This window comes from Podarcis gaigeae (assembly GCF_964106915.1).
Source record: "Podarcis gaigeae genome assembly, chromosome: 3".
Taxonomy (NCBI): domain Eukaryota; kingdom Metazoa; phylum Chordata; class Lepidosauria; order Squamata; family Lacertidae; genus Podarcis; species Podarcis gaigeae.
In genome coordinates this window covers 69,543,749-69,571,414 of record NC_139680.1, presented here as the reverse complement: position 1 = coordinate 69,571,414, position 27,666 = coordinate 69,543,749, and the positions used below count along the sequence as shown (strand labels likewise).

The window sequence follows — 27,666 nt, the reverse complement described above, 5'->3', positions numbered from 1 at the left end:
GGCTACAAGCTCTCCAGATGAATGGTGCCTCTGGGGACAGCTCAGAAACCAGAGGCGATGGCAGGGGCTGCCCAGAGGACTCCCAAGGAGAGGAGGCCGAGGGAACACTCCACAAGGGAAGGTGTTTGAAATAGGGTGTGAGACTGCCAGCTCTTCAGGCAAGGGGTGACATAACTGGGCTCCTGAGCCCCACAGGGGTGCCACAGAAATAATGTAGTTGGTCAAGGGAGCCATGGATTCAAAAAGGTTGAAAACCTCTGCCTTACCTTGATCACAGAGATCATCTGAGGGAGCATTGTTGGTTATCTCCCAAGTTGGCGTGGCTCATCGGGCAGCGCCAAGAAACTGAGTCTTTAGTGCAGCACTCAGACAACAGAGATTCAGCAGGCGCCTTCTCTGTGAACCTTGACACGCTTGCTAAAAACTTTTTTATACTGCCACGCTCAGTTTATGCAATTAAGAAAGTATATTTCTGTAATAGTTAGTTGATGGTCTGTAATTTTAATTTCCCCCACTGTATTGTTGCAATCCACTTTGGTACTTCTTTATGATACAGCAGTGTGTAAATGAATAAAAATAAATTTAGCCTGGGCTAGGCTTTCTCCCTGCCTGCTACATGTTGAAATCATTGCCAGAATGGACCCTACCTGAACTGTGCATTTAGTCATTGGGGTTGAATTCGTGGAGAAGCTTTGAGCTGTTGTTGTTAGTTGTTTGGGGGAGGGGGTTGTAATCTAGAGACATTCTGTGATGTGCATCAATCTGCTACTTAACGGGGAAAAAGACTAAAAAATTCAGAGCAAAAATTCATTTACATATACTGAGAAAGGTTTTCTACCCTTTCTCAACATCTAATCAAACATATCTTTGTTATTTTGTAAGATCTTGTATTCAAGGTTATGTTTGAACGTTTTGAGTAGAAAGAGAGGCCTATGGCACCAAGAGAATGTTTAACTTGCTTTGGCTATCTGGTTTGCTTAATGCTTGTCTAAATCTGAGCTGAGTCAATAAAACTTTGTCCATTGAGAGGCAGACCTTTCAGCACACAACCTGCCTGTCCCAAAATGAAGTCTTGCAAACATATTTTTGTGTTGCTTTTATTTCTCTTCTCAGGTAAGGTTGCTTTTACATTGCTTTTTTTAATGATGCAGAGAATGTGGACAAGGTTTTCAGAAATAGTTTGTAATCTTCAAACCAATTTAAACTGGATTTATACTCTAAACTTGAAATAGGCTGAGCCTGTGTAAGTGTTTGAAATGTAGTGTCCTTATATGTTTAATGCTGATACCTAAATAATTTTTCAAATATATTCTATAAAGACAATGGATTTTCTAAATGCTTTGCAATCTCAAGAACTATGGTACTAAAAGGATTGGCTCGGGGATTCTGTGGTCACATTTAATGTAAGCTAGGATGCTTTTATGCTGAAATTTTCCAAACACCAGGTGTTTGGATTTGCAAACTATGACCCATATAGGAATGCTTAATTATGTAGGTATGAAGATACAGGTTAGTCTGTTCTATGAAACATATATTGTGCCATGCTGTATTTTGACTCGGTCCTTTTATTGTATGAATATCCTCCATTCGCCTCTTATAAATATATTCTCTTCTTTATATGAATATCCTCCATTCTGCCTTTAGCTCAGGGAAGATTAGTTATGCTTCTCCAGACTATCGCACCCAGGCAACTTTCAGAGCAAGATATGCTTAGGTTCAGCCACAGAACTGTTTCATATCTCATCAGACCATTCTCTTGCTTCAGTAATGTTAGTGTAATAGGCAAAAACTACACATGATGATAAGCTGCAAACATTTCGTGTTGTTTCAGGGATGCTTTCAACTGTCCCTTAAAGGGGAGGCAGCAGCTTCATAGGAAGGAAACCTGAACTATTTCTTTTGGGTATGAGACCTGGAGCCTCTAACTCAAGGGTAGTCAATTTGGTGCGCTCTAAAAATGCTGTTGGACTACAATTCCTGTCATCCTTGACCATTGGATTTGCTAGCTGGGGCTAATGGGAACTGGAGTCCAACATCTTCTGGCTACCCCAGCTCTAACTGAAGTAACTCAGCAGCCATCTTAACTATAAGGTGTTTCTTCTTCCCACAATCCACTTGGAGGCAGAATGTGCAAAACTAACTTTCTGGACTATATAAGTAGAGTACAATCATAACCATGAAGTCCGTGGTTCATTAAAAACTGAGAAGGGGATCCGAGATCATGGTCCCAAGGCAATGATGCAACAACCTTAGAAGATCTGGGTTTGCTCATCACTTGTATATCCCCTGAGCTCTATTCATGGAAGAAAGGATATAAATATTAATCATAAAATAATACCTTTCCAGGTGTGGCACTTTAGTTTGGTCCACTAGTTTGCCATTGGAGGTCATCTCATTCACAATGCATGGTATGTTCATATGTATTTTGCTGCAAGTCAATGCATAGATAAGGGACATGCCTGCTGTGTGCATTGGTCTTGAAACACCTGTGCAGTGGTCACTGTTTTCTTCACATGCATCTCTTCCCTTGGCTTGGTGAAAGGTAGGAAGGAGGGCTCTGTAGAGCAACCAGAAACCAGGGAGACAGTGGGGAGAAAGCAAAAGAGAATGCTTCCTGTTTTGATGGTTGTAAGAAATGCTTGGGGTTAAACCACAGAGCCTAGGACTTGCTGATCAGAAGGTCGGCAGTTCGAATCCCCGTGACGGGGTGAGCTCCCGTTGTTCGGTCCTTGCTCCTGCCCACATAGCAGTTCAAAAGCACTTCAAAGTGCAAGTAGATAAATAGGTACCGCTCCGGCGGTAAGGTAAACGGCGTTTCCATGCACTGCTCTGGTTCGCCAGAAGTGGCTTAGTCATGCTGGCCACATGACCCGGAAGCTGTACGCTGGCTCCCTCGGCCAGTAAAGCGAGATGAGCGCCGCAACCCCAGAGTCGGTCACAACTGGACCTAATGGTCAGGGGTCCCTTTACCTTTACCTATGTGATGTTTTAGAAAAATATTTCTAATTATCTAATTATTCTAATTATTTCTAATATCGTTCTAATAACATTTAAAAGGTCAGCCAAAGAGCCAGCCAAACAGCTGCAACCACACAGCACTCTTTAAGATTTGTTCACAGTGGCCTTGATGCAAAGGCCATCTCAGCCAATAGACAAATTTCATTGGACTTTGGAAGTGGTTCTATAAATCTGTCCACAAAATTTAGTACCATGTCTCCTTCAATTCTTGGTCTTGACTCAACAAATATTGCATATCTATAAGAGCTGCCGGATAGAACTCAGTCTAATGATCACAGTCTAAGGCTACAATCTTCACTGGTCTACTCAGAAGTAAGCACCATTGAATTCAATAAGGCTTACTCCCGGGTTGCCAGTATGATTCAGAGCAACCCTTCTTACCCTTTTATTGGACATCTATAATCTCACACAAGCAAGTGTGCCCCTCAGCTACTAATATAGACGGTTCCTCCTTTTGTTTCAAAGCTCAAAACCACAAAGTATACCATTATACAGAGGATACTGTTTCTGCATTCAGTAGCCAGACACCACTCACTGACAGCTTTCTCACTGCTGAGCTGAACAGGGCAACAAAGCATTTTCAGTATAGCTTTTAATCTGCAGTTGTCTGGATGTTAGTAGATTACTTCTCCAAAATAAATAAATAATTTTACAAAGATTAATAAAGTGTTAGACTATATGATAAGATTTTACTGGTGGGTTGGGTCTGCACTCAGTACTTGCATTGAACAAATTGGACTCTTTTTCCCCCTGGTCATTTTCCCTCATCACTGGATTTCGGAGCATCTATTTAAAGCCCAGATTACATAGTTATTATGGTCAATGTGTAGGCATTCCTTCCTCTGATTCTCTCCCATTTTGGTTTTTGCTGCAGAAAAATCAAATGGCACACTCATAGTGGTAAAATAAGCTAAAGAAAGCAATAGATGATTTTACTGCCTTTTACACAAGGCCAATAGCCTGCCTCCCTTTCCCTCACCCTAATGCAGATCCCTTTAGCAAGGCAAAATGGGTGACCTGAAATCATTATGCAGCAAGTTTCTCCACCCAAAATGTCAGCCAATGAACTGGAGTGGGAATGAGGGCACTCACAGTGCTATGATATGACATCATGAGAAGCTCACATGATTAAGAGGCAATTTTCATAATGGCAAAATCCAAAGAAGAAGCATCTTGAATAACATCTCAGAGAGGGTGACCATGTGTCCTACTTTACAGAAGACAGTGCTTTATTTAAATAGTTGTCAGAGGATAGCCCTTTGTTCAAAGGAGTCCTCTATTTGAATGGCTGCCCAGTCCTAGTCTGGTTTCAAGCAACTGGACAGTGGACTGAGTGGTCATCTATGTTGTGATGGCACATGACAACCCCAACCTGTGCCTCAACACATCAAAATTGCCCAGATAAGTCACCTTTTCCCAATAATTTTGTTACTGTTTTTATTAGCTGCTGCATTTTCACCTTTTAATCTTGCCTCTTTGCTCATTTTCTTTTAGTTCGAGGAGATCAGCTTGATGAAGACTATGTAAGAACAGATGGCGCATGGATACTTGGTCAACAAAGCCAGGTCTATAGGACCCTCAATATAGAAGGATGTGCACAGAAATGTGAAGCTGAAACAACATTTACTTGCAGGTAACCCTGACACTGTTACATCCTGTCAAGGATGCCCAAACGTCCTAATGATCAGTTATGACCTCAAATGTTTTGTATCCATTAAGACTAGGGTAGCCATGTGTTCAACCTAAAGAGGGCGTTTATCTCTTTGAAGGGTGCCCAAATCTGGATTAAATGTGAAGAGCCATCAGAAGAGAGAGCAGGGGTCCTGAAGTTGGCCGTCAATGGTCAGCACAGGGGTAACCAATGTGGTGTCCTCCTGAGGTTGTTGGACTATCACTCCCATCAGCCCCAGCCAGGGGGGCAAATGTCCAGGGATGATGGGAATTGTTCCACCTTGGTTTCCACACATTGTTTTTTGGGTCCAGGTTCAGATGACACAACGTGGTTTGTTTCCCAGGAGCACAGTGGTGGAGGAGTGAAGTGCCTGTTCATATGAAGCCATATTTTATTTTAACTACAGTTTAATGGGACACATGAATCAGGTTGAATACATTTCATATTAACAGCCTTGATGTAACTTCTGCCTTGATGTAATTTTGTACGAATGACTTTCAGTGAGTAAATTCAATGCAATCGAAGATGGATAAAATTATACTCAGATTGCATTCGCATCTTGCCGTTTCAACAGGTCTTTTATATTTGCCGTCAAAGATCAGCAATGCATTACACTGGGTGACAACACCAAAACAACAGTTGTGTTTAGAAGGGCAGATGCAATTCTCTTTGAAAAAAGAAGTAAGTGTATACAGCTTTTGGCTATCATGTCTTCTCTAGCACCTTATGCAATGTCATGTGTTCACAATATCTTACACGATTGACAGCCGAGACCATTTGAAATCTATTTGATGGGTGTTTTTGTCAAAGAAACAGTGCCCTGAAGAGAAAAGAATTCCAAGGTCATTCATGGGTTACTGCCATCTTTTGTCACACACGACCTTAGCCTCAGTTTAAGGAGGGGAAAACTGGTTATTTGAGGAAATGAAAATATAGCTGCTAATATTGTTTAAGGTGTGGGTAATCTTTGGCCCTTCAGATATTGCCAAATTATAACTCCCATTATTCTGGCCATTGCCCATCCTTGGTAGGGTTGTTGGGAGTTGTGGCTCAGCAACATGTGGAGGGCCAGTGGTTTTGTGTGCCTGGTTTGCAGGCTATTCCTTATTACTTGGAATAATTTCCTGAAGAACTGAGTGGCCTAAAATAATTGAAAATGGCTTGAGTTAAGCCAGAGAGGGACCACTGGAAACTCCAGAAAATAAGGCAGCCCTGGAGCATCTTCAACTAGATCACTCCCCTCCAGGAAGGCTGCTCTTACGTTCTTAGTCTGGTATCCAATGGCTTCATACTCAAGGGGTGATGTTTGCTTTTAAAAATGCTCTCAGGACCAAAGTATACATGACACTTCAGATCTGTGAATTGGATTTCCTCACCATCATTTTCCTAGCTTAAAATCACGAAACATTAATGTTCTTATAGGATGCCTTCCTTGTAGCCTTCCCGATCCTGCTGCCTTCCAGATGTTTTGGACTATAACTCCCATCATCACTGATCACTGACTGGGGCAGATAGGAGTTACACTCCGACAACATCTGGACTGCAGCAGGTTGGAGAAGGCCATCTATATGCCATGCAGCTTAGTGGTGGGAGTTAATTGGGAAAACTAGATCACTCCCCTCCAGGAAGGCTGCTCTTACGTTCTTAGTCCAAAATTCGCTAAACAAGTATGCTCATGTTCCCATCAGCAGTTGAGAAATAGGTCATGTCAGCCAAGATCTTGACATTTCACGGACACTTCAAGACTGCTCCCAAAGGCTGTGCTGGGATTTCTTCAAGGGTGGAGAGGAAACAGCCAGCGAGGGAACAGATGTCTCCTGTAGGAGGATATTTGGCAATGACTTCCTCATTTCTTTCTCTGCAGTAGTGCTGGGCTAATACACAGGAGATCTTCAAACACAGCCTTTGATGTGGTGTTGGCAATAGATATCCCAAGAAAATGAAATCCCCATTGCCTGTATGCAATTGTTTGCCTATCTTTATGTGTACATGCTAGATTATAGATTGTGAAGGTCTTTAAAGATCTTCATTTGTCTCTTTGGTTTTTCCAAATCTGTGATGCAAAGACATTGCCACTGTCTGTATTGCATTTCTCTCACATGAAACACAATTCCTTTTTCTGACCCTCCTCCCCAAATACTAAAAGTAGACAGAGTTTGCTATAATTGCTTCCCATGCACAGAGGTTTGTGCCAGCTGTCGCAATGATGTGACTTCATTGATGTACTTAATTGAAAACAACAAAAACAACTTTTTAGAGTGGTGTGTTTCTTATAAACTGGGTATTTTATTTACTCCCTCTCCCAGTATGGTTAGCATTTAATTAGCTATAGTTAGCACAATCAACAGATTGTTTCACATGCACTTTTTAAATGCAGGATTAACTTCTGTTGAAGCAAATTGAGAAACTCTTCACTTGCACCTTTTAATATGAGACTAACTTCAGTTGAATCCATTTCGGAAAAGTGTTCCTGTCTGCTGCACTAATTAGCATCTGGCAGACTGTTGGCAGCACTGAATAAATTACAGTTCTTTGGCAGTTCCATTCCACCCTATTAACATGCTGCAGAGTCTTGCTGCAGTGACTGGAGGAAAGCTCTCTCACATCCCTGTGTGAATGGGCTTTTCCCAGGTCATGCAATGACTTCCAAAAGGGACTCTTAGCCATTAATTTATTTCCCTATGAACAGAGCTCTCCCCACCTGGACACACCCATATACCCCAATGCTACACAGCCACCAACAGTGGCTTGCTAGTTTCTTTTGATGTTTCCACGCTTTGGGGGCACTTCTAGACCAACAGTTTATTTGCAAAATATTTAGTTCTTATCCCACACATTTCTCATGGAATCATCCTGTCATTTTCTAGCCACAAGCAGTCAAGTAAGAAAACAGATGAAACCTTGCAACAGAAAGTGGGGAATGGCAACCACTAGCTGACAATGGACCTCTCAAAAAAATAATTTTTTGTGTGCATTCAGGATTATTTGTGCTCATGATGGCATTGGGGCTGTTATACGTGAGATGGATTCCAGTACTTTTTGCACCTTCAGGGCAGGCATACTGCTGTATTTCCAGTTGGCACATGCCTCAATTTTAAAAAATACCACAAATATTTTGGGGGAAGGAGAAGTTGTCCTGCTTTTGTTACAGCACAAGAATGCCCCTGCAGATGGCGAAAATGTGGTAACACTATAGAAGCACCACAGAACAACGAAGAAAGCCAAATGATGTATGCATGGTCCAGCATTAATCCACCACTGACACAATATTATTGTGTTAATGACATGTTGCGGAAGACACCTGCAAGAAAAACAGCACCCCGAAGGGGCCCAGTATCATATAAGCTCCACGCAAACCTATCAGGATGAACGTTGCAGTCTGGAAACTTTTTGGGTCGATAGATTTAGGCATTAAACATAGAGCTGCTATAATGGCATCATGATATTCTACATTTCCCCATCCAGCAAGCAGTATCCAATGATGAAGAGTGGAGGGTGGGAGGAGGCACAATGCCATGACATGGGGTAGACATTACTACTTACTGCGGGAGAAAGAAACTCAGCGCAGTGCACTCATGCTTCTTCTGGTTCACACACGAAATGTTGTCTCTCTTGCTTGATCTGTCTAGCCCATCCACCTGCAATTACATAGGGAACTTGAAATGCAAACCAGGCTGCCACCATTGTCTGTAACTTATTTCCGCTGCCACAATCGTAGGATTGCTTCTAGCTCGGTCCACATTTCCATTCTTTGCATCAGCAGCACTGATTTGTGTGCAGAAAGGAATGTTTTCTGTGGACCGGCCTTTCCTGGATAGTGGCTTAAGCGTGCAGTAAGAGGGAGGGTCTGTAGATTGCACTGCATTTTGTACAGTATTGTTTATTTCAGTAAATGGAAAGTCAGAACATTAGATTGGGGTGCATAAATAAATCGTGTGTGTGTGTGTGTGTGTGTGTGTGTGTGCGCGCGCGCATTAATTCTGAGTGGTGGTGCTGTGTAGTAGCCGTAGCAATAATAATGATAAATAATAAAAGTAAGCATTGTCTTTCAGTGTATCTACTTGAATGCAAACGAGGAACTGGACAAGACTACAGAGGAACTGAATCTAAAACTCAGAATGGAGTTGCATGCCAGAGATGGGCAGCCACCACTCCTCATGTACCCAGGTATGATCTGTTCCCATCTGAAAATGAGCCGCTTTCCACTTTGTGCAATGTATAGATGTTCAACTAGACTTTGCTCTCTGAAATATGTAGGGCACAATTCGGTAAAAGTTAGTTGTGCCTAAGAAACTCCAATTATCTGCTTGAATACTTGTCAGTAGGCCCCACTGATGTCTGCGCGACCAACTTCTGTGTAAAGATGCACAACATTGGGTTGTGAGTCCCCTTGATTAAAGCCCAATCTTTTGTGTGATCTTTTAGGATTAAGTCCCACTGAGTTAAGTAGCACTTATTCCCAAGAAAATGTGCATAGGACTGCAGCTTAAGGTGGACCACCTTCTCATAGAAACCTGCAGTGCTGCACAAAGCGACTCTTATGCTAATAATATTCTTTTTAAACCTATTCATGCCAAACAGTATAAAAGAACATTATCAAAACAAAATATTCAAGGTTGTCCAACTAAGTACTTCTCTGAGTAGATCCATTGAAAGTCATAGACTTAAGTTAGTAATGTCCATTCATTTCAATGGGTTGTAATAATAATCATCATCATAATCATCATATTCATACCCTGCCCATCTGGTTGGGTTGCCCCAGCCACTCTGGGTAGCTTCCAACACATATAAAAACATAATGAAATGTCAAACATTATAAACTTCCCGACACAGGGCTGCCTTCAGATGTCTTCTAAAAGTTGTGTAGTTCTTTATCTCCTTGACGTCTGATGAGAGGGTGTTGTAGTGCTAAGGAGATCATTTCATCGGTGTAAGCATTTCTGTTTGTCTCTCTCCTCTTCACGTGCATGCTGTTCTGGGGGGGATCTCTTGAACTTCCAGAACAGATTTGGGGGTGGAGGGAGTGTTTGGTTGCATTAGTGGGAATCTTTACGCTGGTTTCTGCTAGCATAATGGGCTCATTCAAAATGAAACAATGGTCTCTGAGTATGACTAACGTAGAACACAACCCTCAGTAATTACACATAGTCTTTAAAGACATTTCTTTTGCTGCTTCTCTCTCTCTCTCATGTAACAAACATGCCTTTTAAGGATTTGTGACTTTTAACCCGCTGCAATTCAAGCCATGAGCCAGATGATTGGCCAAGAAGATAGAATTTATGTACTTCCTGACTGCGATGGCAGTAATAGGTGGCAAAAGGATTCATCAGAGCCTGCATTGTTCTGCAGTGACAATAAGTTATAGCTCTTACGGGGAAGCAATCCATGCTGAATTACTAACCTGACGTTTAAATAGGATAGGCAAGTAGCTATTCATTTCTCAGTGCTTCATTGCTGTTTGCTTTGCATCCCTTGTGAAAATATTTGCCATATGAATAAAGATACTTTAGTTGTGCAGGACCCCGAAAGAGCAACAGTTTTGTATAAACTCATGGATGCAAATGCAGTTGATTCAGACCAGAGCTAGTTGTTACAGAGGATGGGTAGCTGTTGCTGAAAGGAGCTGCAACACCATGTCTCCCTTCTGCTCTTTCCTCCAGTAATAGCTGCTGCTATAAGACGTATGGCATGGCCATATTATTGTCACTTCCCTGCCTCTGCATGTAGCAGGCAATGGTGTTGAATGGGGAGATATCCTATAACAGGGATGTCCAGCTTCCAAAAGACTGCGATCTACTCCCACTAAAAATGGCAGTGATCCCATTGTATTGATCAGAGTTGTTGAGCTGTTTTTTGGGCTTTTTCTCAAATGCCTTTGGCTCCCGAACAAATCGGCTCCCGAACGATTCAAACCTGGAAGTGAGTGTTCCGATTTTCAAACAATGTTAGAAGCCGAACATCTGGCATGGCTTCCGCGACTTCCATTTGGCTGCAGGAACTTCCTGCAGCCAATCAGAAGCCGCGCTTTGGTTAGTCGGATTCTGTTCGACTTACAAGGTATGACTGCATTCCTTATCTGTTTTCTTCTTTCTTTCTAGGTACTCGCCTACCACCAACCCTGATAGTGGATTAGAAAAAAATTACTGTCGAAATCCGGATAATGATGAGAAAGGTCCCTGGTGCTACACAACGGATCCTTCTACAAGATTTGACTATTGCAACATCCAAGAATGTGAAGGTGGGGTTGAGCGCACCATAATTTTAATTTTAGAAGGCAATTTTAAATGCAGCATATACTCAAGTATGATGAAGAAACCCAGTTTTCACATGTGCATGTGCTACAATACAAATATTGTAGCAGTGCCTTTATAGAAGCATTACTCTTCTGATTAATTCTCACTAGTGTAAGCTGCTGTTGGGTTGTTTGGTAATCATTCGTAAGTGCACAGAAGAGTTCCCCAAGACTTGATTTTAAAACAGAAAATTGGATTACAGAAAAAAATCCATCTTGGCGATAATTAGTCTACATTAATCCAATTTTGATGAAACATCATGTTTTTATTCTATAATACCCATTCTGGGATTATTTGGCAAAGAAGGGTCAACTAAAAGACAATATCGCACACCCACACACAAGCAATTCCATTACCCCAACAAACATTGTAAACGTGCTCTTAAAAACATTTTTATAATAGTACATAAGACAGCATAATTAAAAACTTCAGGAAGGCAATATGAACAAATTACCTACTACCTTAGATTTTGAAGGGCAGAGTAGCTTAGCTCCGACACCTTCAAGGAACCAGTCCTGATATAACCTGAGCTCTAAACTTCCTAGCGGCTTTAATAGCCTTATAATATAAAACCAGAACTTGATCACTAAGTCCTATTATTGTGTACAGTAAGTGGGGAACAGAAGACCTAACAAAGACAAGAAGACAAAGCTGCATGACTCAAAGAGAAACATTTATCCTTACAGAGCAATGCATGTACTGCAGTGGGGAAAACTACCAAGGCAGGGTCTCCCAAACTGAATCTGGGCTTGAATGCCAGGACTGGGCTTCTCAGGAACCTCATGCTCATGGATATATTCCTTCAAAGTAAGTCACAAGTCAAAAAAACCCTCACCAATTCAACTAATGGCAATTACCAGTGGTGTGTGGAACAGAATGGGGGATAAAAGGATAACACATTGAGTTATATGAAGGCTTCAGGCAGAAACCATTTATTTTGATGATTAATGTATTGCTCAATCCCACAGTTTCTAAACAGTGTACAGTAGGGATACAGCATGGAGTCCGTCACCGATAACATAAAAAAAACTTGGGGGTAGAAGGCATCAAGCAATCCTGAAGGTATCCTAGACTTGGGTTGCTAAAGGCTTTGTAAATTAATACATAAGCCTTGGATTTGGCCTTTAAGAGTTATGTGCTGCTGCTAACCTGCCCTTGCCCACAGTCTCAGTGCAGCATTTTGCTCCAGCTGGAGCTTCTGGATTAACCCCACATAGGGTGCAATGCAATAACCAATACTGTACTATAGTTTTAGTTCTTCTGCCCATTGAAATGAATGGAATCTGTGTGAGATGTCTCTGGGTATATCTAGGATATAGGAACTTCATGTGTGGAAACTACAGAGCTCAACATGTAAAATATGTGCTTGATTCCGAAGTCTTTGAAGCACATTGCTTTGCAGCTCAGTGGCAGAGCACATGAACTGCATGTACAAAGCCATGGGTTCAAGGAAGCAGGGGATGGGAAGGATCCCTGCCTGACACCCTGACGAACCGTTGCAATTCATAGAATCATAGAGTTGGAAGAGGGACCCTGAGGATCATCTTGTCTAACCCCCTGCAATGAAGGGATATGCCGCTGTCCCATACAGGGATTGAACCTGCAACCTTGGCATGATTAGCACCATGCTCTAACCAGCTGAGTTGTTGGGGTGAAGAGAAGGCAATGCTGAGACAGAGGGACAGATAGTCTGACCTGGCAGAGGGCACTTTCCTGCACCTCCCAAGGAAACATAATAACCAGTGAAGTGGTCAATAGGCAGAAGCCTCAGCTTTCCCATGTAATGTTCAGTTTTCCAGAAAAGAATCTGAAGTCAAACTTCTGCCGTAATCCTGATGGTGAGCCTCGCCCTTGGTGTTTCACCACCAGCCCGACTAAACGCTGGGAATTTTGTAACATTCCTCGGTGCAGTAAGTATTTGGAGGATCAATTCCAGTTTTGATGTGATGATATAGCAATATGTTCGTTTTCCTTCGGCAGCGGTGGGAATCCAACACTCAAGCAGAAGAAACTACAGTCCTTTGATCTCACAAAGCGTATGATAGCTTTATGGCAACCTCAAACATTTCACAGAATGGAACGAATATTCCGCTTAAGGAAGTAGTAAATTGGATTGCTGCCTCTTAGGTGTTCTGAAGATGTTGCCTTCATTTGCTTTCTCTTTTCTGATATAGCGACACCCCCACCAACCTCTGGCCCAGGGCGCCAGTGCCTTGCGGGAAGAGGAGAAGACTATCGGGGTAACGTAGCCGTCACAGTATCGGGGATTCCATGCCAGGCCTGGGCAGTCCAAGAGCCTCACAAGCATGCCAGAACACCAGAGAACTACCCTTGCAAGTATGTTAAACTATAGATCCAATATTATTATCTCAGTCTTTGAGACTAGAAATGCATTGCAGTAAGCTTGTCATCTCTCTGGTTTCCTAAAAATAAGTGCAAAGTTGTTCCAGCATCAGTTGCCTTCATGCATTTTCTGTTTTAGGCATTTAGAAAAGAACTATTGTAGAAACCCGGATGGAGAGAACATGCCTTGGTGCTACACCTCTGATCCGCAAAAACGATGGGAATACTGCGATATTGCTAGCTGTGATGGTGCACCGGAAGCTACTGGTAAGAGACGCTGCATTTGTGCATCTGCAGTAGATGTGAGCAGAACAAGCCATTTTGATATTAAAAAAAACCGAAGAGCTCATGTGACAAATCTGGCTATGATATCTGGGTTTCATTTTAAGAAGAGGCGACAAGCAGATGCAGAGTAAATTCAACCCTTTGGGTAGTTCATTATGTTGATTTTTATCTGTTGCATCTGTTGTTCCTATCTGCATGAGGAATGGGCTGAGTCAGAATTGTATATTAACTGAATAAATTCCTTCTGTGCTTGGGATTGGCTTGCTTCCCAGGCAAAATTCCTATTGAATTCGTAGGAACTTTTTTTCTGAACACATGCATTTAGGATATTTGCTTTGATCTATACTGTAAAGCAGGATGCAAATCAAATCCACAAGAAATAAATTAGTATTGGGCTGTCAATTTTGCAATATAAATCTGCAATCTGCAACAAGAAGGCTATTGATCATTGACAAAAGGTCCAGATGCTGTTAAGTCACCATTTCTTTTCACTTTGCCTTGCTTTCTTGTAGCCTTTCTTGTAGCTTCAGAGAGCCTACATCATTCTATCATCAGGATGTAGAACCAAAGCCCTCTAGCATATATTTCAGGTGCCCTGGAAAAAACGGGACATCCTGGGTTTTTCCACGAGATCTTGGTGGGCATTTTGGCTACCACAATCTTGTGTGCTCTCCTGAGGTCTCACCCCAGGAAAAGCACTTGGGGTGTGTGCAAGAAATATGCTTATTTCTGTGGCAATTTTGTTTTAATTTAGCTGCAGCTCCTTCTGTTGCTGAGCAAACTGAACTTGTTGATGACTGCTATCAAGGCACTGGCACAAATTACCGGGGTACAATGGCCTTGACCATCTCTGGAAAGAAATGTCAAGCATGGAACGCTATGACTCCTCATGCTCACACTAAAACCCCAGAAGCCCTCCCAAATGCGTATGTTTGCCTCAACTTTCCTCAAACATTGTGACATTTTTGTGTGTCTAGCAAATCATGAAAAATGGCCCTACATATAGGTAATGTTAAACAAGAGTCTTTGAGTGAGTGTACCACCTTTTGATTTGAACTCTTCAAACTCCTCTTGGCATTACATGCAAACCCGGGTTCTGGATTTGTTCCACTCCTTGCCAGTCATGTGAAATTTCATGTGAAATCAAGAACAAACCTTGCCTTGACAATGTGGTTTGGATGGAATGAAACAAACTGCAATCCCAGGTTTGGCTATTATGCTAGGCTGCGAATTGCAGCTTGCTGTTCCTGCTCGTATTAGGGGATGAGAGAAATGGGAACCTTTAACCTTTAAGCATGGTTTACTGTACCGTGCAAAAACAGCCAGTGTAGGCAATGCTCAGGTAGATGGACTAATGGTCTGTCATGATATAAGACAGCTTTTTGAATAAGAATATCAACTGTCCTAACCATAGGCTGTTTAATAGTTGATATCCTTATTCAAATAATTTTTTGAAAAATTCACACATGTTGGATATATTTTGTTAAAAGTGGTACAATGTCTCTGTTGGGGCAAGGTCTATAGTTACAAGTGATGTCATTAATTTAGGAAAAGAAAGACCTTTGGATCAGACCAAAGGCTCATCTTGTGCAATATTCTGTTCCTAGAAATGGCCAACTAAATGGCTTCTGGAAGTTTATAAGAAGAGTATAAAGCATCAGTCACCTCAGTTGTATAATTATTTTATTTGTTTAAAAACCACAACCTGCCTGAGGCATCTTGCAACAAATTAAAAGAAATCAATCAAATAATCAATTACAAAACCAGCTTAACACATACAGCAGAAACCCAGAAACGTTGCAATGCAGCAACAATTCAGACCCCCCCAAACTGGTTTAAGCAGTCATAGAAGCCTTTAAAAAAAAGATTACTATAAGCCAGGGGTGAGGAGTCTGTGCCCCTTCAATTGTTGATGGCCTACAACTCCCAACTCACAGCTGTACATGGAGGTGCAGGTTAATTCTGTGTCCAGGGCAGCTGTTTACCAGCTCCATCTAGTACACAGGCTGAGACCCTACCTGCCTGCAGACTGTCTTGCCAGAGTGGTGCATGCTCTAGTTATTTCCCGCTTGGACTACTGCAATGCGCTCTACGTGAGGCTACCTTTGAAGGTGACCTGGAAACTTCAACTAATCCAGAACGTGGCAGCTGGACTGGTGATTGGGAGTGGCTGCTGAGACCATATAACACGAGTCCTGAAAGATCTTCATTGGCTCCCAGTATGTTTCCGAGCACAATTCAAAGTGTTGGTGCTGACCTTTAAAGCCCAAAACGGCCTCGGTCCTGTATACCTGAAGGAGCATCACCACCCCCATCATCCAGCCCGGACACTGAGATCCAGCACCGAGGGCCTTCTGGTGGTTCCCTCGCTGCAAGAAGTGAAGTTACAGGGAACCAGGCAGAGGGCCTTCTCGGTAGTGGCGCCTGCCCTGTGGAACACCCTCCCATCAGATGTCAAGGCAATAAACAAGTATTTTACTTTTAAAAGACTTCCCTGTTTAGGGAAGCTTTTAATGTCTGATGCTGTATTTTTTATATATATTTGGTTGGAAGCCGCCCAGAGTGGCTGGGGAGACCCAGTCAGATGGTCGGGGTATAAATAAATTACTACTACTACTACTACTACTACTACTACTACTACTACTATAATATCATCCCTGATCATTGACCACGCTAGTCCAGTAGTATTTGGAGGGTCACAGCTTCCCCCAAAACTACTGTATTGCTTGGTATAGCTCAGAAATGCACCATTATAATGAGTAGAATCATAGAATAGAATCATAGAATCATAGAGTTGGAAGAGACCACAAGGGCCATCGAGTCCAACCCCCTGCCAAGCAACCAGGCACATTACCCTGGGAGCAAGACATCATTGAATCAAATGATAGAATCCTAACCTATTATGTTCAAACTGTTTTAAATGTTATTCTCACCCTGGATATTATATAGAGTTTTGTATCTACATTTATAGGGACCTGAGGAAAAACTACTGCAGAAACCCAGACAACGATAAGGCTCCCTGGTGTTATACTACTGATCCCAGTACAAGATGGGAGTTCTGTAATCTACAGAAGTGTCCTGATCCTGCACAACAACAACAACAGCCACAGCCCACATTGTCACCAAACCTTGGTATGACTGCTTCCCTCAGTGCAGACAACCAGCCCAGAGTCACCTTTATATATAAGTGATATGGAATTCAGTGCAGTAAAGATTAAATAATTTATTTTGTGGCTACTTTAAGTTACTATAGGATTTCAATACAGTGGTACCTTGGTCTTTTAGCATCTCGGAAGCCAAATGTTTTGGGTTTTGAATGCCAAAACCCCAGAAGTAATTGCTTCCGTTTTCAAACACACCTCGGAAGTCGAACGGCTTCCACTGCATTTTTTAAATTTTTCTCCATTGACTTTGCAGTCCACCCTTTGCGCCTCAGTTGTCGAAAGTTTTGGAAGTGGAACAGTCTTCCAGAACGGATTATGTTTGACAACCGAGGTACAACTGTAGAGAAAGGTGCCTCTAGGGTTGATCTTTTTTTCAGTTCACTAGGTTAACATTCTTTCTGCTACATTTTAGACCACATTTGTTGTCCATTAAATTCTATAGGTCTGGGGGGCAGGGGGCAGAATATAGGATAGATTATGTTTCCCTATGCTGTTTTGAACTTCATTCTAAAAAATTAGTTCAATACTGCAAGCAAATTGGCACTGAAGCATTTGTGTACATGTTATCAGAAGACCATCATATAGGCTTTCATTATCTTTTCTACACAGATGATCTCCAGGTCTTCAAGGAAATTGTAGTGATCAGTAGTTATAAGTTACTAATATCTGTTTCCTGAGGCCTTAAGCAAAATAAACCAAATATATGGTAGTCACATGTGATCATAAAGGTCTGAGGTACTGGTTTCAAACCAAGGTTTGACCCAAATGGTCACAGAAATTGAAGAATATATATTTGATTGATAAATTGAAATAGCAGCATAGCATGAACCCTGATACCAAAGATACAGAAAATACAGATACCCACAAAATAACAAAGACTAACTTAGCCAAGACTAGAATACTTTACCAACACTCTTGGTTTCCCAACGTTGCTGAAGGTGTCAGTCTGGAGAGTACAAACTTAAAGGATAGACAAAAAGGGCCTGAGGGGAACTAAATGTAACTGTGAGGTAGATGATTCATATATTCTTGTCTAGTAACTAGTGTCTCTCTCCTCAGTCAGTCAAAAGGCTTCATAGCTATAATTATCCAAAAGCCTATGTCTGGTGATGCTCCCAATGACAGCATTGCTGAAAAATGCTATTCCAATTAGCAAACTGGCCATGTAAGTCCTTGAGACACTGGCTTGGGATAACGCAGGTGCAGTAATCTTGGGTCTGCCAGCAATTAACTGAGAGAGAGAAAACTGCTTTCTCACGATCCCAGATCTAACTGAGAAGGCTTTCTTGCCAAACCAAAGTTTTACACTTTATCTGGAATCAAAGTCTAAACACAGGACAGAAACAAAGTCCCTACAACACAGAAAGAGCTACAATTCCCAGGTTTCCTGGGCAAAGGGGGAATGACTGTTAAAGCAATTAAAACCTGTAGTGGAAATATGACCTGTGTAAGAAAAGCCCCAACCACCCATTTTTATCTCTCTTTAAAGACTGTAGGACCGGTTATGGTAAAGATTATCGTGGAAAGATTGCAGTGACAGCAACTGGCAAGACTTGCCAAGAGTGGCGTTTGCAGACACCTCATAAGCACGATTTTTTCACACCACAGACTCACCCCCGTTCAGGTCTGGAAAAAAATGTAAGTGGCATTATGTAGCAGGTAGGATGTGTTGTGAAATGTAAAGAAGCAGAAAATACCAGACAAGGCTTAAGCAGGATTGACCTTATGAAAAATGTCCCCAAGCTTCCTGATTTTTTTCTTTCCTTTCATATGCTCCTTTTTCATTTCCCCACTAATTATTCCCCCTTTATTATCTCATTCTTTTGCTAAATGTCTATCATGTTTAGCTACATTTTTAAACTGTTGTGATGGTTTGAGTGTTGGGCTGGGACCTGGGAAACCAGGGTTCAAATCCCAGCACAGTCATTCAACTCACTGGGGCAGTTATTGTCTCTCAGCCTCTCAAGGTTGATGTGAAGATAAATGGGGTGGGAGAGAATTATGCACAGCACTTTGAGCTACTTGGATGAAAGGTGGGATACAAATGTACCAAATAAATAATGTTATTTTATTGCATAAACTAAGTTTGAAACAACATATTGAAGTTGGTTTCTAGAGAGCCAGTTTTATGTCTGCACCAAATCCAAGTAGCTTCTGTACTGTAAACATAGTTACGTTCTTACAGCTTCTATGGAACTGAATTTTCATTTTGGTTGCATTTTGAAAATACTGTAGTAAAGGACATAAGCCCTAGCCGCTGGCTGAATGAGGTTGTCACACCCATGAGCATACAAAGATTGAAGATTGAGTAGTTCTGTTTTTGTTGCCCCCCCCCCCAATAGTATTGCAGAAATCCGGATGGTGATATTAATGGCCCTTGGTGCTATACCACAGACCCAAGCAAAACATGGGACTACTGTGATGTCCCCCAGTGCCGTAAGTATGCTTGTAATGACTTGTCAGCTTTGTTATATTTCACTTTAAGTGTTTAAACATTTCTATTTCATTGTTGTTTTAGGCTGGAACTGGGTCTGCTGCAGGAAATGGCAGGCTCGTTTTGATTTTGCTCACCTCTGCCCATAATGTGTAGCTCTGGTAGCACACAACATGATCTCATCTTAGCATGGTGCCATTTATTCTGACTCTGTTATTGACAGCTGCCACGGTTGGAGAACATCTGATATGACAATTTCATGTCCTACATGTCTATCACTAGACATTAGTGGAAAAGAACAAGGAATCTGACTTGGGGTTGCTGTTTTTTATTGCAATCCTAAATAGATTTTGCTGGGAGTAAGTCCCATTTAATTCAGTGGGGCTTGGTGGACGCACATAGGCTTTCACTGTACATCTATTGCTGTTGACCATCTCTTCTTAGTCAATAGTTTTTCATCTGCTAAAAAAACAATTTATCTAAACAAGGTCAGGTGCACTGAAAAAGAGAAGACTGGATATCTGCATAAGATAGCAGTCCTTGCTGTTGTTGAAATGAATTACCTCCAGTCTGTTCAAGCTGTTCCACAGCTAGTCACTAGGCAATTTAGGCTTCATTGGATTTTCCTTAACCCTAGCAATGAGCTGAAGGTTTAGGGTTGGTGTAGGAAATAGAATGGGATTATGTTCAACAGGGAATTTGTGGGAGTTGCATACAAACATGTCTCATTATGGTGTCCAGGTGCAAGACAGGGTGTGTGAACCTTTCATGGCTGTGTAATGGAAGGCATTTCTCATGAAAACTACACCTGGTGAGATTTCCTCTTCTATGCAACTATTGAAGGTGCAGGAGCCACGTCCACTTTTGCATCTGACCACTCGGTTTCCCAAATTATGAAGACCTGTTGAGGTGTTTATAATCCTAACATTCTACTATATTTCACATTTCCTCTGTGTCTCTTTCATTTATTCTCCAGCTGCTGAGGAATATGAATGTGGAAAAGCCAAATATAAGCCAATCCTTTGCTTTGGACGGATTGTTGGTGGATGTGTTTCAAATCCCCATTCTTGGCCCTGGCAGATTAGTCTTCGAGTAAGGTATTAAAATCCACAATCCGTTCTGCTACACCAATGGTGGGAAACATTTGGCCCTCTAGATGTTGCTGAACTATGACTCCCATAATTCATGACAATTGGCCATGCTGGCTTGCATGATGGGAGCTGGGATCCGGAAACAAATGTTCCCCACCTCTGGGCTACATAATGTCCCTCAAGTGTTTGTGTTAGCGAGGAAGTGGGAAAGATGTATGCGTTGGTGCAAGGAAAAAATTGGTATAAAGAAGATAATTCCTGGATGCCAAGATCAAAGTTTGGGGCAAGTACTCTTTGGTCAGAGAACCGCAGAGGAGATTTAAAACCACAAAATATGCAGCATTGTAAAATAGGAAATATAAGCTGTTGGACCTTTAAAATATCCCCTTGTAAGTTCCAAAACTTCCCTCTTCCCCCAGCATAGGAAAAGACCACACATTTGGTAAGTTAAAAAATGGTTTTCCATACAGCATTCATAAAAGGTTGCACAGACATTTACGGTAAACTTAGTTTGGTTCCGAAGTGGTGAAAGTTCCCAAATTATTAGTATTGGAACTCAGAAATGGCTAAAGAGAGTCATGCAGTTTGAACTGGAGCAACCAGCTCAGAACCTCTTCACACATTGAGCTTCTTAGGTAGACAGAGAACAAAAGCTTGATTATCTGGTTCTTCCCAAGGTGAGAAGAAGTGGGCAGCACAGCTTACTCTATGGTATTAACCCCTTCATGCATTAATTAGACTTAACCAACCTCATATAACCAACATGCTTATCTGACAGTACAGGGGTACCTCTAGATGCAAATGGGAGCTGTTCTGGAGCCCTGTTCACATCTAGAAGCAAACGTAACCCGTGTCCGTGCGTTTGCACGTGCGCGGGTCACATTTCGGTGCTTCTGCGCATGCATGTGACGTCATTTTGAGCGTCTGCACATGCGCAAGCGGCAAAACCCGGAAGTAACACGCTCCGTTACTTCTGGATTGCCGCGGAGTGCAACTCGAACGCGCTCATCCTAAAGCACATTCAACCCGAGGTATGACTATATACACGTGCTTGGGAAAAGTAAGTTTGAAGTGAAGGTTTCAGTGGAAAAGCTTCAGACTTTTCCTAAAATTCCTTCAACAATTCAATATGCTTAAAGGAAACTACATGGACAAAAGTTATAGAAACCATTAAAACCAACAAACTTTTGTAACTCAAACTCATTGATTTCAGTGGGTCTGCTCCAAAGATGGTTTAGTTGGCATCACTTATACTCATCATTTTTATCAATAAGATCACTGTGGGAGAGAGAGTACATGTTCACACATTAGAAAAAATTCTGTGTTATGTTGAAGCAAAGCTGGAGAACCTCTGACCCTCCAGATTTTGTTGGATTCCATTCACCTCAGCCAGGATCACCAGTGGTTAGAGTGATGGAAGCTGTAATCCAGCAACATCTGGAAGGCCACAGATTTCTCACTCTTCAGTTAAAGGCAGTATTGTTTGCCAGCCTTTGGGGGAAATTAGGATACACCCATCCACCCCTGTTATTTATATTGCTGCCTTTAAAGGTTTCCCCCGTCTGAAGACTTTCTAATAAAACAGAAGTAATCAAACAAAAATAACACAATGTATGCAGTAAAATAATGTCAGTAATAGGATCTGAAACAGCAAGTGGTAGAACAGATAAAAACAAATCATCAAGGGGAAAACTCATAGTTAAAATGCCTGGGAGCAGCAGGAATGCAACTGATCTGCCTTTACTTTCTTTTCAGGTCCTTTGATTTGCATTTCTGTGGAGGCACATTGATAGCTCCGCAGTGGGTTCTGACAGCCACCCACTGCTTAGAGAAGTAAGCCATTTCAAAGTGTTGGTGCTACTTTCCCCGAGTAGACAAGCAGCACAATGGGTCTGCCATGTTGCAATGGACTCTTTTTAGACACATTTACTATTCCATGTTTATTTTTTGTTAGAGGCATTTATGCACCCCCAAAGCATGTGGATAATATTGACTCGGTACAAGGCAGCTTCTTACATTCCCCTTTTATAAATGGTTAGTAATCATCACCTGGTGGCCAATTGTGTTGTAGAAGAAGAGAATCAATCACTGGTTCCTAGTTGCTAGGATTGTTATATCCTGCTGTTCCCTGTTTCTCACTAGTGAGAATTTTTGCTTCTAGCATCTTAATCTACCTGTAGCTGGGCAGGACCAAATTACTACTTTTGCACCTGCCCATAAGCTCCCAAATTGTACCTGCCATCTTGGCTGTAATTTCACTCCCTGTGGTGTGAGATGGTGACAAATGCATAGCTGTATGGTGGGTTGGATTGACGCTGGAGGCATAGTATGTGCTTCAGTCGCCCAGTCTCTAACTTTCAAAGAATTCTGCCCTCTTCAGCCATAGTGAGCAGACCTGCGCCTTGGTTATCTGGAGATGCCCTTACACAATGAATCTGCCTCTTGCAGGTCGTCGAGACCTTCATATTACAAAGTGACACTTGGGGCACACACGGAGAGGGCTACTGAGCCATCTGTACAAGAGCGAGATGTTGAAAAAATATTCAAAGGACCAAATAGGGCAGACATTGCCTTGCTGAAACTAAGCAGGTATCCCTTTGTGTTATAATTTTAATAGTCCTTTTATTGACCAGTTCTTATGTTGTGATGTGATAGCTATTGAAGTGGTTGTGTGAAGCGTCTCCCACAGTGGTTGGGGAGGGTCAAATCACAGTACGGAGCAGGGAGAAATTTAGCTCACACTTTCATGCAAACCTTTTCAATGCATATTCCCCAAAATAAATATATGAACCAAATCACAGCTCTCCTATAGAATTTGCACTTGCATGTTCAGGCTCCACACCCTCTCTGCTCCTCAACTGGATAGGAGGAACTGATACAACACAGCTTAATTGGGTTATTGACCACAGATGTAAGAGGTTTGGCATAGGCACTGGGCATATGAAAAGGTTTTGGGGTTTTTAAAATGTATTTATTGGAAGAAATATACACTAAAAAAATTGGGCACATTTTCACGAGCAGTTCTTATTTTTTAAAATCACAAACTGATGCAAAAATGTGAACTTAAGAGTGGAAAAATGAGAAACTGAGACAAACCAAGATTACAGATTTGCTCATCCCTAGATCACCAGACCATGCCTCTCTCTTTTTTAAAAAAGAAAGTATAATGTTAACTTGATTGAAATCACTAACAGCAGTGAATACTTCTTTTAATCAAATTGCTTTGTACATGGAATGATATCCACCTAGTTCTGTGTTTTAAGCAACCACCTGTTGAAGCAATAATGATCTGTCTGCAGTATATCCTTGTGTTATGTACACATTTAGGACTAATGACCCTAACTGCAGATTTTCTTTTAGCAGCGACATGCTGCAATGAATGTGAATTGACACCTGTTGTAGCATATCTGGGGCTTCAGCTGCATGAAGAAATAATGTGTGTTCGAAGTGTTCTAATATAACAAGGGTAAAATCAGTCATGATATTTAAACAACAGCTATCACTGTGTGATGTTTGCTTTGCAACTTGCCCTATAAATGCCTTCAAGTTAAATGCTGGACTCATGCCACGCTTTAGGTGGATAGACTGCCTAAAAAGCAGTAGAGGTGCCTTTCCAAACTTGAAAGGGAGGTTCCAAACAGGATCACCTGTTCTAAAAACACTGCATCTGTCTTCACTATCAGAGCTTAACCCTTTTTGCTCGGGAGCAGTACTTCCTTCCAAGTAAACAGGTCTAGGACCAGGATACAAGTAAGGCTTACAGGGAAAGCATTTGAATTGAATATTTCTTTGTTAGTTCCAACTTCCATCACTTTTGCTTGCCTGCAACTGGGAAAAGTCGAGCATTGATAAGGACAGACACATTTGGGAACATTAGACTTCTAGAAATGCATTCCTTAAAAAAAAGAAGTTGCCTGAAGGTTCACAACCCAGTGGGAGCAATCAGGGTAAGTGGAATGATGAAAATGAACAATGTCAAACCTCTTGGAAATGTTTGTTTCAGCCCTGCCGTGATCAACGATAAGGTCATTCCGGCATGTTTGCCTCCAGCCAATTCAATGGTAGCAGGTGGAGCAGAATGCTATGTTACTGGATGGGGTGATACAAAAGGTGAGTAAATTTTGAGCAGCTAAGTATCCAAAGTAGTTAAGGTTGTGTTGTCTTCCCTCCGTATTCCATCATATTATTCTAATCTCCATCCTTTTGATTTTTGACTTTCTTACACATGGATAGGGTTGCCATATTTCGAAAAGTGAAAAGTTGTTGAGCTTTTTTGCAAAAAAACAAAAAACAAAACAATTTTGAGCTACTTTTTATGAAATTCACCATTTGTCCATATTTTCCTGGACATTTCAGTGATTTATGCCCAGGCACTTTTTACACGGACCACATACTGGCTATGTCCAGTATTGATAGCCTGCCAGCTTGGCAATTCTCCTAGCACTACTGGGACATAAAAAGAGAAAATTAAAGGCTACCACACATCATTACAGCCTGTCACCAACCCTGCCAATGTTTATATCACAATTTAATGTCTTTTTATTTTCTTCCTTTCTCCCTTACTCACAAAGGAACTGGTGGAGAAAGCATTCTTAAAGAAACTGGCTTCCCTGTAATTGAAAATAAAGTGTGCAATCGGCCTGAATTTCTGAACAACAGGGTCAGAACCACTGAACTCTGCGCTGGGAATATTGATGGTGGCACTGACAGTTGCCAGGTAAGAGAGTCTAGTGATGGAAATACTTGGCAGTAATAATAATAATATAATAATAATAACAACATTTTTTTATTTATATCCCACCCATCTGGCTGGGTTTCCCCAGCCACTCTGGGTGGCTCCCAAAAGAATATTAAAAATGCGATAAAACATCAAACATTAAAAACTTCCCTAAACAGGGCTACCTTCAGATGTCCTCTAAAAGTCAGATAGTTGTTTATTTCTTTGACACCTGATGGGAAGGCATTCTACAGGGCGGGCGCCAATACCGAGAAGGCCCTCTGCCTGGTTCCCTGTAACTTCGCTTCTCGCAGTGAGGGAACCGCCAGAAGGCCCTTGGAGCTAGATCTCAGTAAATGATAGGGGTGAATGATGGGGGTGGAGACACTCCTTCAGGTATACAATACACCAGAAACAATGAACATTTGGGTATTGCCTTGGCTGCTCAGCATTCCAAACCCTCATTATGGCCCCATCCACATAATACATTTAAAATTTTATTATGCCACTTTAAACAGTCATGGGGTTCCCCCAATGAATCCTGGGAACTGTAGTTTATGTCTTTGTGGGAGTTGGAGGTTATTGGTTTTAGGTGGTTTTTTTTGTTCATGTTTTTATCTGTTTATGTTGTGTACTGCCCTGGGTGGTATACTACTACTACTACTACTACTAGTAGTAGTGGTAGTAGTGCTGAGAGTTGCTAGGAGACCCTGGTTCTCCTTACAGATATGCAATTCCCAGTGATCCCTGCGAAGAGGGGGATTGATGGTTACACTCTTGGAATTGGAGCTCTACGGGTCTCCTGACATTTGCTCTTATGGGGAACCACCCTGCCTGCCCCCTCCCCTTATTTAGTGATACTGTGCTGTTAGGTCTTTGAACTGCAATAAAGAATTGACCTAATGACCTAGTGATATTGCAGTTTTGTATGCTAACCTTCCTTCCTAGGGCACTGCATTCACTGGCCATGCTGTGGGTCTGTAATGGTTGTCATATTTGGAGCTGGGAAGGAATTTGCCTGCAAACAGATTAGGCCCGTTTGCAGGTTTTGTCTTCCCCATAGTAATAGTCACAACTTTGGTGGATAAGGCATTGGGGTGGAATCCTTTAGTCTAACATCTGGCAGGAGGTGAAATGGTGGTTCACCCCCACCTCAGAAAAGGTGTGTTCACAGGGTACCTCATGAGAGGGGTCTGGTTGGAAGTCTCTGTCCCTAAGCCAAGGCTGAGGGGCCACAGAGCTTCCTTCAGCAGTTGGGGGGGGGGCTCATCCATATAGACCTTCATCTTGCAATGGACCCATTAATCCCATGAGCAACTCTGTCATGCCTCAGCCCCCCACCAGAAGGCTGAGAGGGATATACAACCCAATACCTAAGTCAAATCCTACCTCCATCTGGAATCAATAAAGTTATAGCCAATTTTAAAATCCCAAAATGTTGCCTTGTCCAGTTTGTTCACCTTTCTTAGGTTAGGCCTTGCTCCCTGAGGAGGGGTTGCTGCGAGTGTGTCTGCATATATGAATGACCTTGTGTGGGCACAGTCTGAGGCAAAATTTGTCTAGTGAGATCTGTTCATTACATAGTTATGTTTATTTCTGCTCTGTTTGTTCATTTCCCTTTTTCATTTGTAGGGTGATAGTGGAGGGCCTCTGGTCTGTGCAGAACAAGGAAGATATATCCTTCATGGAGTCACCTCCTGGGGTCTTGGCTGTGCGCAGCCCATGAAGCCTGGTGTTTATGTTCGAGTTTCCCAGTTTGTTTCATGGATTGAAAAAACAATGCGTGAAAACTGAATTATTTCAATCTTGTTGAAAGAAGCACATACATATACAGATGTATCACACACACAGAGGATTCAGGGTGTAATGTTGTAAAATAAATTACATGATTGTAAAAATGACCGATTGGCTGGCTGACTTTCATTACAACATGGTTTATATGCTGCAAAAATTCATTTGCAATGTGCTTAAGCTTGAACAATAAGCCAAACTGGATGTGATTTGAGCGATCCATTAATAGAATTGCCAACATTTTTAAAGGGCTAATGTCATCCATAGGGGAAAACATCCATAGGGGAAAACATTCTAGTATCATACAAGGTGCCTGCATTGATTCATTTGTGGGGCAAATAGTTGTGAGGGCTTTAAAAATGCAGGTTCTCCCATGTCACCATAACTACAGCCCCATTTGCTACCATTTGATTGAAAGCTATGACAAATAAAAATGAAATGAATTGTTCTTAAATTTGTTTTGTTCATGTTTTCTGATCTACTGGAAACAAATCTAACGGTTCTATACCTTCAGTTATTAGATTAATTATCAATAGATAATTTCACATGAATACATAGTGAGGATTAGAAAGTCTCTATACTGTGTAGTTGCCTCTCATAACTGAGGTAATGGGAGGGCCCAATCTATACTACATATATTGCATCCTTTGCAGTGCAAAACAAGTGATTTTAGTATTTCATTTGTTTTTATCGTTCCATTTTTATTCCACTTTTTACCCTTTTTAAAACCTTTATTAAACTTTTTTGAAAATAAACTACATCAAACCAAACAGATGCAAAGGGTAAGTTATTAACATAACAGGCTTAAGGCATCTCAACAAATATACATACTTTTTATTGTACCTTTGAATTCAGTTC

General features: G+C 41.6%; 2 protein-coding genes across 2 annotated transcripts in view; one reads left to right on the top strand and one right to left on the bottom strand.

Moving 5' to 3' along the window:
* The window catches only part of ACAT2 (acetyl-CoA acetyltransferase 2), an 833,137-nt gene that overhangs the window by 448,339 nt on the left and 357,132 nt on the right, over positions 1 to 27,666 (bottom strand). The gene's annotated exons all lie outside the window — the stretch shown is intronic.
* Positions 870 to 27,262, top strand: PLG (plasminogen). The gene is made up of 19 exons (XM_083732324.1): positions 870 to 1,113; positions 4,513 to 4,651; positions 5,265 to 5,371; positions 8,743 to 8,857; positions 10,789 to 10,928; positions 11,670 to 11,790; positions 12,775 to 12,893; positions 13,158 to 13,320; positions 13,466 to 13,593; positions 14,366 to 14,537; positions 16,583 to 16,743; positions 18,265 to 18,413; positions 19,118 to 19,211; positions 20,186 to 20,306; positions 22,056 to 22,133; positions 22,749 to 22,889; positions 24,304 to 24,410; positions 24,872 to 25,017; positions 26,650 to 27,262. Exons 1-19 carry the CDS (start codon positions 1,065 to 1,067, stop codon positions 26,809 to 26,811), a joined length of 2,412 nt encoding a protein of 803 aa, XP_083588450.1. The 5' UTR covers positions 870 to 1,064; the 3' UTR covers positions 26,812 to 27,262.

Bases quoted from the DNA above. Each gene is read 5' to 3' on its own strand.
- PLG (XM_083732324.1), top strand. From the start codon at position 1,065: ATGAAGTCTTGCAAACATATTTTTGTGTTGCTTTTATTTCTCTTCTCA. The intron at 10,929-11,669 runs GTGGGGTTGAGC...TTATCCTTACAG, and splicing joins CAACATCCAAGAATGTGAAG to AGCAATGCATGTACTGCAGT. The intron at 22,890-24,303 runs GTATCCCTTTGT...TGTTTGTTTCAG, and splicing joins GCCTTGCTGAAACTAAGCAG to CCCTGCCGTGATCAACGATA.